General features: G+C 44.6%; 3 protein-coding genes and 1 long non-coding RNA gene across 13 annotated transcripts in view; 2 read left to right on the top strand and 2 right to left on the bottom strand.

Annotated features, from left to right (window-relative positions):
• The window catches only part of MTSS1 (MTSS I-BAR domain containing 1), a 165219-nt gene extending 162004 nt beyond the window's left edge, over nt 1-3215 (top strand). For 4 of the 7 annotated variants that reach the window (XM_027132395.1, XM_027132396.1, XM_027132393.1 and 1 more), the window contains one exon: nt 300-3215. In XM_027132395.1, the coding sequence (XP_026988196.1) occupies nt 300-1000 (701 nt within the window). In that variant the 3' untranslated portion in view covers nt 1001-3215. The remainder of the gene's footprint in view (nt 1-299) is intronic. The other 3 variants (XM_027132398.1, XM_027132397.1, XM_027132399.1) reach the window with 1 other exon arrangement.
• On the bottom strand, nt 1406-4074 carry LOC113633823 (uncharacterized). Its single transcript, XR_003438353.1, has 2 exons — nt 3941-4074; nt 1406-3663 (listed from the first exon to the last, which is right to left on the bottom strand). It is a non-coding gene; the product is annotated as an uncharacterized LOC113633823 (long non-coding RNA).
• NDUFB9 (NADH:ubiquinone oxidoreductase subunit B9) lies at nt 4072-9733 on the bottom strand. The gene is made up of 4 exons (XM_027132059.1): nt 9726-9733; nt 9163-9355; nt 8488-8601; nt 4072-4203 (listed from the first exon to the last, which is right to left on the bottom strand). The coding sequence occupies exons 1-4, from the start codon at nt 9731-9733 to the stop codon at nt 4072-4074; spliced, it is 447 nt and encodes a 148-aa protein (XP_026987860.1).
• Nucleotides 9734-12137: 2404 nt separating this feature from the next.
• Nucleotides 12138-13984, top strand: part of TATDN1 (TatD DNase domain containing 1) — a 38390-nt gene continuing 36543 nt past the window's right edge. For 3 of the 4 annotated variants that reach the window (XR_003438351.1, XM_027132407.1, XM_027132408.1), the window contains exon 1: nt 12138-12580. Coding sequence is in view for 3 of the 4 variants with exons in the window: in XM_027132407.1 (XP_026988208.1) it covers nt 12147-12580 (434 nt within the window). In the remaining variant the exon portion in view is untranslated. The remainder of the gene's footprint in view (nt 12581-13984) is intronic. The other variant, XM_027132409.1, reaches the window with a different exon arrangement.

Raw genomic sequence — 13984 nt, 5'->3', positions numbered from 1 at the left:
AGCCTCGCTGCGGCCTGGCGGTTTTGCACTCTTCACCGCTCAGCGGTGTTTGAGTGCGGGCCTGCTGTGTCCAGCGCTGCTCTTGGTGCTGAGCGTTCCCTTGGTGAACGAAACGACGGTCCCTGTCAGGGAGTTCTTAGATGGTGAGGGCTGCTAAGCCTGGCCCGGAAACCCCGGAAGGCTTGGGATGAGATTGCGGGTGAAGTACCTGGCCTCTGGGGCCCTTTGTCCGCCCAACACAAAAGAATCAAAGAGCACAGCCACTGCCTCGGCGATTTCTAATCGGATCCTATGATCAGTTTCAGATTACGATTATTTCTCTGTAAGTGGTGACCAGGAGGCAGATCAGCAGGAGTTCGACAAATCCTCCACCATTCCGAGAAACAGCGACATCAGCCAGTCCTACCGACGGATGTTCCAAGCGAAGCGCCCAGCCTCAACTGCTGGCCTCCCCACCACCCTCGGACCTGCTATGGTCACCCCAGGGGTTGCAACCATCCGACGGACCCCTTCTACCAAGCCTTCTGTCCGCCGGGGGACCATAGGAGCTGGTCCCATCCCCATCAAAACACCTGTGATCCCTGTCAAGACCCCTACCGTCCCAGACCTCCCTGGGGTGTTGTCAGCCCCTCCAGATGGGCCCGAGGAGCGGGGTGAGCACAGCCCCGAGTCGCCGTCCGTGGGTGAGGGCCCCCAGGGTGGCACCAGCATGCCCTCCTCAATGTGGAGCGGCCAAGCCTCCGTCAACCCTCCTCTTCCAGGCCCGAAGCCGAGCATCCCCGAGGAGCACAGACAAGCAATTCCAGAAAGCGAGGCCGAAGACCAGGAAAGGGATCCCCCAAGTGCCACTGCCTCCCCAGGCCAGATTCCAGAGAGTGACCCTGCAGACCTGAGCCCAAGGGATGCCCCGCAAGGAGAAGACATGCTGAACGCCATCCGCAGGGGCGTGAAACTGAAGAAGACCACGACAAACGACCGCTCAGCCCCGCGCTTCACTTAGGCTCTCTTAGGCTCACAAGAAATGCTGCCAGTGGGGAACGAACTGTCTAATTAATAGACCTAGTTTGTCTTGATCCATTCCAATCTGTAATCAAACAAAAGATTTTGTAGGCAACTCAGAACACAGCTCTTTTGAAAGTACTCGACACCTTTAGATAAGAATTAAAAGCAACATATGTAACTGACATAACCTTGATCTTTTAATTTGTAAATATTGAGTTTTCTTTCTGCACATTTTAATCTTAAGTTTCCCTTTTGATTTTTCTGAAGGTGCCAAATTCCATTTTTTACAAGTCTTTGTAAAATTTTAAATGCATAATAAGGGGGGGAGGTCGGGCAGGGGAACCACGAACTAGTAATGTCAGAAAAAAGGATAACTATACTTAGCTTTTTTTCTTTTCTTTTCTTTCCTGCAAGCTTTTGTAGATGCATTGTAGTAGTCTGGCTTAGACACAAATTCAAGTTAGTGTAATGTACAAACAAAATGGGTAAGGGGTAAAAATCCTTATTCAAGTATACTACATTCGGAATGAGGAAAGCGGGAGTCAGCTGATGCGCAACATTAGGAGTGAGGGAACTCTGGAAATGGTAGAGGCTGTGTTGGGACTGGGGGGAGGGTCGCGGGAGGGGCACACTGTCAACACAGCCGATCCTGTTACATTTAACAGTAGCCTCGTAGGTTGAATTTCTAGTAGCTTCATGGTAAATGCATCCGAATAAGCCACACTGGGTTGCAGTGTTTGTTTCTGCAGGGTGTTTAAGGACTTCCTTTCTCCCACGATCGCTCCTGACTGCACACAGCACCCACCTCCAGTCCCGTGCATGCTGCCGCCACCGGGTAGACATAGAACCCCCCACTTCAGTTACCTGTCTGTTAGTTATACCCACTTTCACTGAATCCAAACACATCCAGAAGGGTAAGGCAGTTTTAAAAATGTGAAAACATTTAAAAATGATTGATAGCAGGGAATTCTTAGATATAGCAAATGCCTTTTACTTAACTGTGCCTAGCAGGCTGGGCGCGTTGAAAAGCCCAAATATTTTGGAAAAACTGGAGCGGATTTAACAAGGGTAACCAGCTTGGAGTCTGGCAACTTGCCAATGTGTTTACCAGTCTGGAGGCTTGTTTTTCTTATCTTCTTTTAAATAATGGCAGTTAATTGGCTTCACACTAAACATCGGAGAGAGGAGGATTTATTTCTGTCACTGGGAATCTGACCACCGTACTGTCCCTTTTTTTTTTGTATTCTAGGCAGTGTTTTTTGGAATGGATTTCTGTCTTTTCTAAGTGAAAGTTAAATTTGTTACAATGCCCATCCCCTAAAGCCAGCAGAGATGTGTAGATTTAAAGGGACCACGTTTGAGGAATGCAATGGTGTTTAAAAAAGCCAGCCCCTTCGGGTCAGTTGAAAGTACTCGTTTGGGACCGAACCTCTCAAGGAATAGGAGCCGGGTGGGTCCTGCAGATCTCTGTTGGCTCCAATCTTCAATTACATAATCTTCTGCTTTAATACATAACTGCACTGGATGTGAAAGAAACGTACCTGTATAGTCAGTGTTCTCTATATTAACATTTAACACTGCTGTGATTGCTCAAAAACATTTTATGTTACGGCTTTCAAGCAAAGGCATGATTATTAGAAATTGTTTAAGCTTTTTTTCTTTGAAAAACAAGCTCCACTTACAGAATATAAGCAACAGTAGTGCCTGTGGTTTAGCCCACCAATCTTGATGACTAAAAGTAGCTGATGCATTGTGCATATGATGCTTGAGATGGTTTTTGCAAAAGCAGAAATCACTGCAAGGTAATTACGATAGATAAAAGTGGTATTTTAAACCTTTCAAATAAATGGATGTAACTGTACCTTGGTACAGCTTTTCACTTGTTTAGTTTTTAAACGTTAGTATAATCTGAATAAATTTAATATAAAATGTTGCCAAATTCAATGTAGAAAGAATGTGACAAAACGCCTTGGGTAGTTCTGTTTGTGTTTTTGCATATTGTAAAAGCAGTGTCACAGCTAAAAATAAAGAAATCATTTCTAAAGGTAAATTATTGTGGTTTAGTTGCTAGTTTGTACTGAGAGTTGACCTCTCCCTGTGCAGTTTTTTGTTCTAAACTTGTATAAATAACAATTGTGTAACGTGTCTCCCTTTTACCTTGTATCAGTTGCTTCAGCCTACATTATAAATAAAGAACCACTAGAAAAAAAAAAGCCCTGCATTTCAAGTCTTATTAAAATTCAGGTGGAGGTCTTAGTGAAGTGTTAGAAAATGGACTGAGACTCAGATTGAGCTTAGTTAGAAAGATGACAACATCATTTTTGTGCATTTTAAGAACACTAGTTGCCTAAACAGTGAGTTACCAAGAACTAAAACTAGCTGGGCTTGGTTGAGCTTTAAAAATGGCTTTACCCTTAAAAAAAGAAACTTCAAACATTTAGAGTTCTGCTACCCTTACCTTTGTGTCTGCAGACAATCCAAGCTACGGTAGAGGGAGCAAAGCTGGAAAACTGCCTCCAAAATAAGTGTCACCAAAGTGTCATCTACATTGGATGCCATCAAACTCCACTCCTGAGAACCCCGTGAACTCCATGCTTATTTGCTGAATGCGTGCTTCTTAGAGTAGTCCTTTAATCAGAGCTAAAATTCCATTAGTGGAATCTAGAAAACAGAAAAGGTATCTTATGTCCTCAGTACTGGCGTGCCTTTTCTTGGCTTCTTATGCCCTCCAGTCACCATAGCTAGTTTAAGCCTTCAACTCAAGTTTGTTCAACTAAATCTTCAGAGTAAACCTTGTATCTGGTTCTGCTGCAGTTTTCCCTCGATTGCATGTGTTACCAATATGACTTAATGGGGAAGAACAGAATACATCTGACTACGTTTCAGGTACTTTTCTTTATATGCACAACTGCTAAGAAAACGACACTGGCCCAGTCACCTGGCATCATGTTACTCTTCAGAAGAACACGTCAGTCATAACCATATGGAGTTATTTTATTAGGGCAAGTGTATGTCCTGTAACTTATTTCACTTGCGAGCGTGACTGGTGAGGCATCTTCCTCTCTTTCTCTACATGGGCTGCTCCCGGGGCCTGGTCACAACATGCCACCACAGTGGGGGCAAATCACCTTCCTTTCGGGCTGGGGGCAAAGCTTCAGTTCTGGGACCACCAAGCGGGGTTTCCTCCTGCAGCTGCTTAACCTAGAAGGGGGGGTAAGGAAGGAACAATTAGAAAAGGAGTTGAACTGACTGTCCAATCTCTCTGCTACAGGGAAGTGTCGGCATTGTTTCTACTGTGTCACATGACACACCCTGATCCTCACTACTGAAAAGTGTTGTTTGTATATACCTGCATTATCTTTTTTTTTTTAATGTAGTGTCCTTGTCTCTTGTAACATTCTTTATTTTAAAGTCTATTTTATCTGATATGAGTATTGCTACTCCAGCTTTTGATTTCCATTTGCATGGAATATCTTTTCCCATCCCTTCACTTTCAGTCTGTATGTGTCCCTAGGTCTGAAGTGGATCTCTTGTAGACAGCATATATGTGGGTCTTGTTTTTGTATCCATTCAGCAAGCCTGTGTCTTTTGGTTGGAGCATTTAATCCATTCACATTTAAGGTAATTATCAATATGTATGTTCCTATGACCATTTTCTTAATTGTTTGGGGTTTGTTTTTGTAGATCCTTTTCTTCTCTTGTGTTTCCCACTTAACAGAAGTTCCTTTAGCATTTGTTGTAGAGCTGGTTTGGTGGTGCTGAATTCTCTTAGCTTTTGCTTGTCTGTAAAGCTTTTGATTTCTCCTTCGAATCTGAATGAGAGCCTTGCCGGGCAGAGTAATCTTGGTTGTAGGTGCTTCCCTTTCATCACTTTAAGTATATCATGCCACTCCCTTCTGGCTTGTAGAGTTTCTGCTGAGAAATCAGCTGTTAACCTTATGGGAGTTCCCTTGTATGTTATTTTTCGTTTTTCCCTTGCTGCTTTCAATAATTTTTCTTTGTCTTTAATTTTTGCCAATTTGATTACTATGTGTCTTGGCGTGTTTCTCCTTGGGTTTATCCTGTATGGGACTTGCTGTACTTCCTGGACTTGGGTGGCTATTTCCTTTTCCATGTATGGAAGTTTTCGACTATAATCTCTTCAAATATTTTCTCTGGTCCCTTCTCTCTCTCTTCTCCTTCTGGGACCCCTATAATGCGAATGTTGTTGCATTTAATGTTGTCCCAGAGGTCTCTTAGGCTGTCTTCATTTCTTTTCATTCTTTCTTTCTTTCTTCTGTTCCACAGCACTGAATCCCACCATTTTGTCTTCCAGGTCCCTTATCCGTTCTTCTGCCTCCATTATTCTGCTATTGATTCCTTCTAGTGTAGTTTTCATTTCAGTTATTGTATTGTTCATCTCTATTTGTTTGTTCTGTAATTCTTCTAGGTCATTGTTAAACACTTCTTGCATCTTCTCGATCTTTGCCTCCATTGTTTTTCCAAGGTCCTGGATCATCTTCACTATCATTATTCTGAATTCTTTTTCTGGAAGGTTGCCTATCTCCACTTCATTTAGTTGTTTTTCTGGGGTTTTATCTTGTTCCTTCATCTGGTACACAGCCCTCTGCCTTTTCATCTTGTCATCTTTCTGTAAATGTGGTTTTTGTTCCACAGGCTGCAGGATTGTAGTTCTTCTTGCTTCTACTCTCTGCCCTCCGGTGGATGAGGCTATCTTAAGAGGCTTGATGGGAGGGACTCTATAACTGCATTATCTTTATGCCCACATTTTAACTCGGACACAAAAGCTGTTCTTCTTAAATGTTTTCCCATTCTTAAAACAGCAATGCTGAGAACAAACCCTCCTACCCCACCTCTTACTCATTAAGCAAAACCCTGACAATTACCATTCCAATTCCCCCTTGTTATGGTTCCCCCACCTCTTCCCCCCAAAAATGTTTATTTTTGTGTCTCAGCTAAGAGGTCTCCAAAAGCACTATTAAGAAGCTTCAATTTGAATACATTAGGGATGTTAATTTAAAAGCCCCCCAAATAGCAATGAGGACAAGAAATAACATGAAATCATAGGTACAAGTGTGCTCAGTTCTGCCCCCACTGCCCAGCTACCCCTTTTCCAGCGATCTCCGAGACCATCACTGTCCTAATAGAGTAGGAGACCTAAGACACCCACTTTCCAGATCCATGATTTTTTGAAGCTTCCTCCAAAAAAACCAACTCTGGATTGTGGCTAATCTGAGCCTCAAGCACATGTGCTGTTTAATAATGTCAAAGAGACGGAACTGGTAAAGGAGGAATGTTTTGGGGAGAAGTGGTTATCACAGTGACCACCTGCAGGATGAATCTGCTGCTCTCCATGAATCAATATGCCTTGAGTTCCCAAATGCTGACATACTTCTTAGAAAACACTGCCCTCCTTGGTCACAAAATCATGAATTTAAGTAACCCACTATCCAACCAGTGTCCCCTTCCAGCTCATTTGCTTAAATGCCCCCTTGAAAATAGTTCTTGAAACTCACAGATGCTGCCAGTTCACAGGTCCTCACACCCAACTTGCCCTTCTTTCTGCAGCAGCCTCTCTGTCTACTTCCCTCCTTTATCCAGCTAGATTCCATCACAACAATCACTGCCTCTCAAATAAGTTCCTCGTCACTCTTGACAGTGGACAACCACACCGTCTACCTTCAAACCTGCAACCATACAGCTCAGTATTGCTAAAAAGAAAAAAAAATACTGGAACAAACTGGTGTCACAACATGTTAATTATTCCCAACTTCACATGGGCCTTCACCACCACATGGCAATCTTACTACTATTCTCCAGCAAGCTCATCCTCTGCCCACAATTATCACACCTTTTCCACATTCTCCAAACATGCTTTGCCCACTTCCTGGCTTTTCCTGACTTCACTTAAAAAAGAGAAGCCATCACATTGAAGTCTGTCATTTCCCCATCATCAAAACTTCTAACCCAAATGTATTTATACACATCTTTTGTCCAATTAGAATGGAGGAAGAATCCCTTCTCCTTCCAAAGGCCCCCACACATGCTTGGGATCCCACCCCTCTTCTCAAAAACTTTCCTCTCTTCAGCACTACCAATTTCTCCCTCACCCCAGATCTAATCAGCATATACGCATCATTTATCTTAAAAGAAAGTAATCCCCCAGCCTCCAGTTACTGCCCCATTTCTTCGTTCTCCTCAGGAAATCTTCTCAAGAGTCATCACTCCCTCCTGTTTACTCTTCCTCACCTTCTGATCAGTCTTCGTGTGACAGAAATGGCTCTAATCAAGGCCACTAATGCCCTTCCTGTAGCCAAAACCTTTGGATGTTATTTCTAGTACTCACTCTATTCCATCAAATCAAAGATGACTTGGCCCCAGCCATTCTTGTTTATTTTTTTTTGGCCATGTGGCACAGCATGTGGGATCTTAGTTCCCCCACCAGGGATCGAACCCATGTCCCATGCAGTGGAAGTGCAGAGTCTTAACCACTGGGCTGACAGGGAAATCCCCCGGCCATTCCTGAAACACTTTCTCTTGGATCTAAGGATCTCAAACATTTCTGTGGCTTTCCCTCCACTTCCTTTATGGGGGAGAGGGCACCCAGAAGAGACCCTCATTCTGTGGCTTTTAAAACAACTGATAACTCCCACATTTCTATTTTGAGCTCAAATCTCTCCTTTGAGTTGAGTTCCAGATTCGTACATCCAAAGTTACCCTCTGACACCTGCACCTGATGTCTCACAGGATTCTCAAATTTAACATTCGTAAATTTAACATTTAAAACTGAACACTTGATTGTCCCTTTGATATCTGTTTTTTCCCCTCTTCCTTATCTCAATAAACACCACAACCATCCTCCAGATGTTGAAGTTTAAAACCTGGAAATCATTCTTGATTCTTCCCTGTCCTTCACTACCCACCACCCCCACCCCCCATCCAATCCCTCTTCACATCCCTGCAGACAATATCCTGAATTTACTTCCTTCCATATCCACTGCATCCACCCTAGTGCTAGTTGCCATAATCCTTGGACTAATCTACTGCAATAACCCCAAACTGGTCTCGCCAATTCTCCACTTGCCCTCTCCAATATATTTTTCACACTACAGCAAGACTGACTTTTTTAAAATATAAATCAGACATCATGAGTGGAAAAATACCCAAGGTGCTGGTGGAGAAGGTTAAGGGACTGTAGGGCAGAGCAAGGTCAGGCAGAGGACTATGGAGGGGAAGGAGGGAAGAAGCAAAATCAGAGAACAGAAAAGCCAGAAGACCAGGGAACACATTTTAACCTATTTCTAAGATGGCTGTAAATGTTACATTTAACACACTTGAAAGAGAAAGTACATCTGAGAGGCAAGGGGCCAGAGTAACTGTCGGAGCTGGAATCTGGACCTCTGCACGTGGGGAACCAAACCTCAGCTCCTTCCAGGTGTTGACCATGTGGGCCAAACTACATGGTAAAACACAGGCAAGACTCACCTCTCGCTCCCAGCTTTCTCTCCGCAGTTTCTTCCACTGCTCTCTCTTGGCAAAGTAATCAGGATACATTGCCTTCTCGGAAGGATGCCAGTTATCTAAGCACCACTCGGGAACCTGTCAGGAGAGGAAATCACGGCGTCATTCCACAGGACACATTTACATGTCAAGGGTAGGGCCTGCTCAAGAGACAGAAGACAAAAATCAAGGTGCATTTTTATAACCATTCCAAGTATCAGACTGTTTCTGACACTAAGCAAAACAGCAGAGGACCGAGACAAAGGAGAATGCCTTAGAGTGAAACAGCCTAGGGATGAAAAACAGCAAGGTCAGTCCAAAGAGAACTGGCATCATTCCTCCCCTACCTGAGTTCTCTAAAGATCCAACGTGGCTGTATGTTATTTGGAAATATCATTTAGAATACTAAGCACCAATTGAAATTGGTTAACTTTAAGGTCCAAAAATGAGTTATTTACCAATTCCTTTAGCACTTTGCTTTGCCGGAAAGTTTACTGCAAGACCTTGGCACTGAATTGGGAAAGAAAAGTCGTGATGGCATCTGGGAGAGAGAAAACTGACACTAACTGTCAGGAAAGAAATGTCCTAGCTGCCCCTAAAAGGGCAAGTGGTTTCCAAGGCTGAGGTTCGGGATTTGAGACACCTGTGGTCCTCACCTACCTTGTAACACTCGTACCTCTCATAGGAGGTACCCCCAGGAGACTCAGGGAAGATGTATGGCTGAGGATGCTGACAGTGCCAGAACTCTTCCTCTGCCTCCCTCAGCAGCTGGGTGGCCTTCACCATGTCCTTTTCATCCTTATGTTCATCAAACCGAGCTCTCATCAAACAAGCAAAGTACCGGTACTTGTCCCTTAAACCAAAATGATTTTGGAGATTAGAAATGGTATCTACTCAATTAGGCAGTATTACTGTCTGACAAGAGGCAGTACTTCCACTAACACCTTTCAGGTGAGTAGCGTGACTTCCCAGCCCCTCCCTGGACCCTGTCAATGGAGCAGCCACATCATTACGACGGCTTCCCTGACAGACCCCAAACACCAGCAACAAAAAGCTACTGTATTACTGATAAATACAACCTAACCCCTTTCCCTTGTCTCCTCTATCGCCTCTGTAGGCTCATTCAACATTCATTCAATGACAACTTACTGCATTTCCTCCTACCTTGTGCTAGGCACTGTGCTAAACTCTGGAGACACAAAGATGTAGAAGGCACGTATTACTGATACATGGTGCAAAGAGTGTTGCTCAAATCAGACAGACCTGGGTTTCAATTCTGACTGACACTAGCTGCCTGACCTTAGGCAAGTTTCGGTCAGGTTCTAGAAGAAACCATGGGCAAAGATCATTTACGGGGCTTTAAAATTTTTTTTTATTTTTTATTGTAGTTGATTTACAATGTTGTGTTAGTTTCTGGTGTACAGCAAAGTGATTCCGTTATACATAGATATATATACTTTTTCATTATAGTTTATCATAAGATATTAAATAATTGTTCCCTGTGCTATACAGGACCCTGTTGTTTAGTTTATATACAGTAGTCTGTATCTGCTAATCCCAAACTCCTAATTAATCCCTCCCCCCAATTTCCCCTTTGGTAACCATAAATTTTTCTTTGTCTGTGAGTCTGTTTCTGTTTTGTAATTAAGTTCATTTGTACCTTATTTTAGATTCCACATATAAGTGATATTTATCTTTCCGTTTGACTTACTTCACTTAATATATAATCTCTAGGTCCATCCATGTTGCTGCAAGTGGCATTATTTCATTCTTTTTTATGGCTCAGTAGTAATGGGGCTTTGATAATCCAGGCCACAGATGACAAGGGCTTGAAGCAGGCAACAGTGATGGATGGTGACAAGAGAAAAACATTTAGACTACAAAGTTACAAGAGTAGGCTATGGAGTCAGATAGCTTAAGACTGTTTCAGCTCTGCAGTTCCTAGCTGTGTAACCTAGGGTAAATTATTTAAAGTCTTTAGGCCATGGGTTCCTCCTCCATAAAAGAGTTAATAACAGTATCTATATCTTAGGGTTGTCCTAAAGATTGGATAAGCTAAAACATATCAGCACGCTTCAGACAGTGCTTGGTACATCCTTGGTGCCCAACGTAAGCTACGAACATTATTACACTGGGGAGAGAATTTACAAAAATCAGTGTCCAACGGCATACAAGTATGTATGTTGTTGGCAGAGGGGTAAGTAGGGAGTACTTGAAAATAATGCTAAGACTTAAAGCTGAGTGACTGTATTACTAGTAATGCCATTGGCTGAGGCAGGGAATTTGGGAAGAGAATCAAAATGAGGTAGTGAAAAGAAAAATACGTTCAGTTTTAGAGAACTGTAGGTAATCTAGCAAACAGCTGGAAATACAGCTCTACAGACAAGTGAGCATAGGTGGTAACTCAAGTCCCAGCGTTAGATGAGGCTGCCCAAAGTATACACAGCAATGACCAAGGGCCTAGGATGGACCCACACAGAACAAATAGCACTATGAGGGCAAATGGAAGGAAAAAAATCAGGCAAGTACTGAGAAAAGATGTCAGTGAGATTTAAAGAAATGACGAGTCAGTGTTATCACAGTAACTACTTTTATCCTTTCCTCCAATATTAATATTCTCAGATGTAGTTCAACAATACCTGAATGCCTGATGGCTTGACTTCCTTCATCTTTATGAAAGATAATTCTGTATGTTATCTGTTTGTTTATATGTCCATCTTCCTCATTAATCCATAAATTGCTACAGCTGAGAAAGAAGCCTTATTAACTTTTGTCAACCACCACAGAACCTGAATTGCAAATTTTCAGATGAATAAAAGAATTAGGGAAGTAACTAACCCTACAGCCTTGAACCTGGCCATCTTCCTGCCTAGTAAAGAGAAGTAGATCAATGACTTTACAATAATCCCAAATATACAATCTGGGCTTCCAGGATCCTCTCCACAACTCTTCCAGATGCACTCAGTTTCCCATTGTTTAGAGGTTTTTCTCAGAAGCCCTTCTCCTGACACTAGGTTTTAGGATTCTGCTAAGGGCACGGAGGCCTGGCATTCATACATCTTGGGTTGTCACCCCACCATGCATTGCATCTAGATCACGAAAACCTGTATGTTTTAAGACTGTGTTCTAAGACTAGTCCCAGATGGACAGAGGGAGGAAAGAAGTAGAGAATTATGTGGGAGGTAAAGAATTCGGTGGGATGTGAAGCTAATGAAAAGGACTGAATGAAGCTAAAAAGAGAAAAGCTGATGGGAGGGGTGATGATGATGTTTTGGAGTTAAGACACCTGAGTTGTAATCCTGGCTCGGCCACTTACCAGCTGCTGGGCCTTGAGCAAGTCAGTCTCTTGCCTCTTATTTTAGCCTCTTATTTTCTCATCTATAAAATAAGGCTAAATAATCCCTAACACCCAGAGTTGTGAGAACTAAAGAAAATAACGCATTTATGATTACTGCCAGTACCAGGAACGAGAAAGTCACGAAGGAAGCTATTATTTAGTGAGCGCTGGAGGCATGACCATTTCCATGTTTGGCACTTCCTTTCTCTTAATCGTCACGCAACCCTCTGCGCTGGGTCCCGCGTCCGTTTTCCTGATTAGAAAACTGAGGCCCGGGCCAGATAAACAAGTGTTCAAAGTGTCCCAGATGTGGGCGACGAAACCTGCATTCGAACCCGGGTCTAGGGGAGGGCTCCACGGGGCAAGGGGCCGCCTTCCCACCCCGTCCCAGAAGTCCTTGAGCCGCTCGGTCCCCAGAGCCTCTCAGCCTCTGTGGCGGTCCCCGGGGTCACCTCCCCGCGCCCTGGGTCCCCCTCGCCCACCTGTGGATGCACCACGACTCCAGGTGGCGCAGCGCCCGCTTATAAAGCCGCAGCACCTTCTGCTGGTGGGTCAGGTAGGCAGCCGGCACCGACAGCGCCATGACTACCACTTCACCTTCAGCGGCCGCGGGGTATGCCGGGAAGCCGGACGCCGGCGGCGAGGGGGCGGGGCCTCCGGCGGGCGGGGCGACGGACGGCCGCTTCCGCTTCCGCCAGGGAGGAGCTGGGGCCGCAGTCATGAGTCGCTTCAAATTCGTAGGTAAGACTTTTCCCGGGTTTGGGGCCTTTCTTTCGGTTCCCGGGCCTCGCGCACCGCGGCCCCAGGGCCCAGGACGTGAGCTCTCCGGCTTTTTTTTTTTTGCGGTACGCGGGGCTCTCACTGTTGTGGCCTCTCCCGTTGCGGAGCACAGGCTCCGGACGTGGAGACTCAGCGGCCATGGCTCACGGGCCCAGCCGCTCCGCGGCATGTGGGATCTTCCCGGACCGGGGCACGAACCCTTGTCCCCTGCAAAGGCAGGCGGACTCTCAACCACTGCGCCACCAGGGAAGCCCGCTGTCCGGCTTTTTGAGGGTTGAAAGTGCACTCTGTGGAGGAGGGTGAGGGGAGGCCTCTGGGTGTCGGTAATGTTCTGGATCTCAGTATGGGTGCTGGCTTCACGGGTGTGCTGCTTTGTGAAAATTCACGAGCTGCGCAGTTACGGTTTATGCTTTTTCCAACATATGTGTTGTGTTCAATAAAAAAAAAAGGAAATAAAACTACTAAAAAGCAAACGAAAGGCCTGTCACTATGTTCTCCTCCATCCCACGTGCACCTCCCCGCGGTTTCCCGTTTCTTTGGCGGAGAGGAAGATGGCTTCGAGGGACTCGTTGACTCAGTAATTCATATCACAGTAACTGGGCGCCTCTGGTGGGCCAGGCACTGGCCTAGGAACACAGACACGGCCCCTGCTCTGCTGGCATCACCATCTGGTGGGGGAACTGGAGGACACACACAGTGGGAAGAGAAACAAGTTTTATACTTGCCAAGTATAGTAATCTATTTGGCATCGGTAGAACAAGAGATGGGAAATTAGACAGAAACTAAAGGAATAAGCATATTTAGTACCAGACTTAGGAAAGCCTGGGGGAGGTTGTAAGAGCTAGGATTGGAAGGGTGACTTGGAACTCGAATGTGTTGCTGAGTTTAATTTTCTGTGTATAGAGTAGAGCTTCACTGAAGGCTTTTGACAAGGAGCATTCATTAAGTAAATCATTGAATGCCAGTTACATATTGGGAGCCTTGAGCTATGGCATACAGCAGTGGGTGAAGCTGGGCATGATCCTTGTCTTTGTGAAGTTTCCAGCTACCTGAAGGTGGAAAACGACAGTGATCACGTCTCTGCTTTAGTAAGGTAGACAGCTGTTGTGTAGGTTTGGTGGGTCATAGGGACAGACAGGGAAGCATTTCAGAGCTTGAACAAGGGCACTGGAAAAGGGAGAGAGAAATGGAAGATAGGTACATATGCAGCATTTAGCAGCTGAGTGTTTATAGCAGGTAAGGAAGAGTGAACAGTCAGAGATGACTCGGTGTTGGGATAAATACCTACCTAAACATGAAATGGAAGCATGGGTAGTTTGGCAGTGGGTGGGAGATGTAACGAGATCCATTTGGATTAGGTTAAAT

This window comes from Aethalodelphis obliquidens, unplaced genomic scaffold (genome assembly GCF_003676395.1).
Source record: "Aethalodelphis obliquidens isolate GAN/ISIS:26980383/991018 unplaced genomic scaffold, ASM367639v1 scaffold41, whole genome shotgun sequence".
Lineage (NCBI taxonomy): Eukaryota > Metazoa > Chordata > Mammalia > Artiodactyla > Delphinidae > Aethalodelphis > Aethalodelphis obliquidens.
This window is presented reverse-complemented; position numbering and strand designations above follow the sequence as displayed.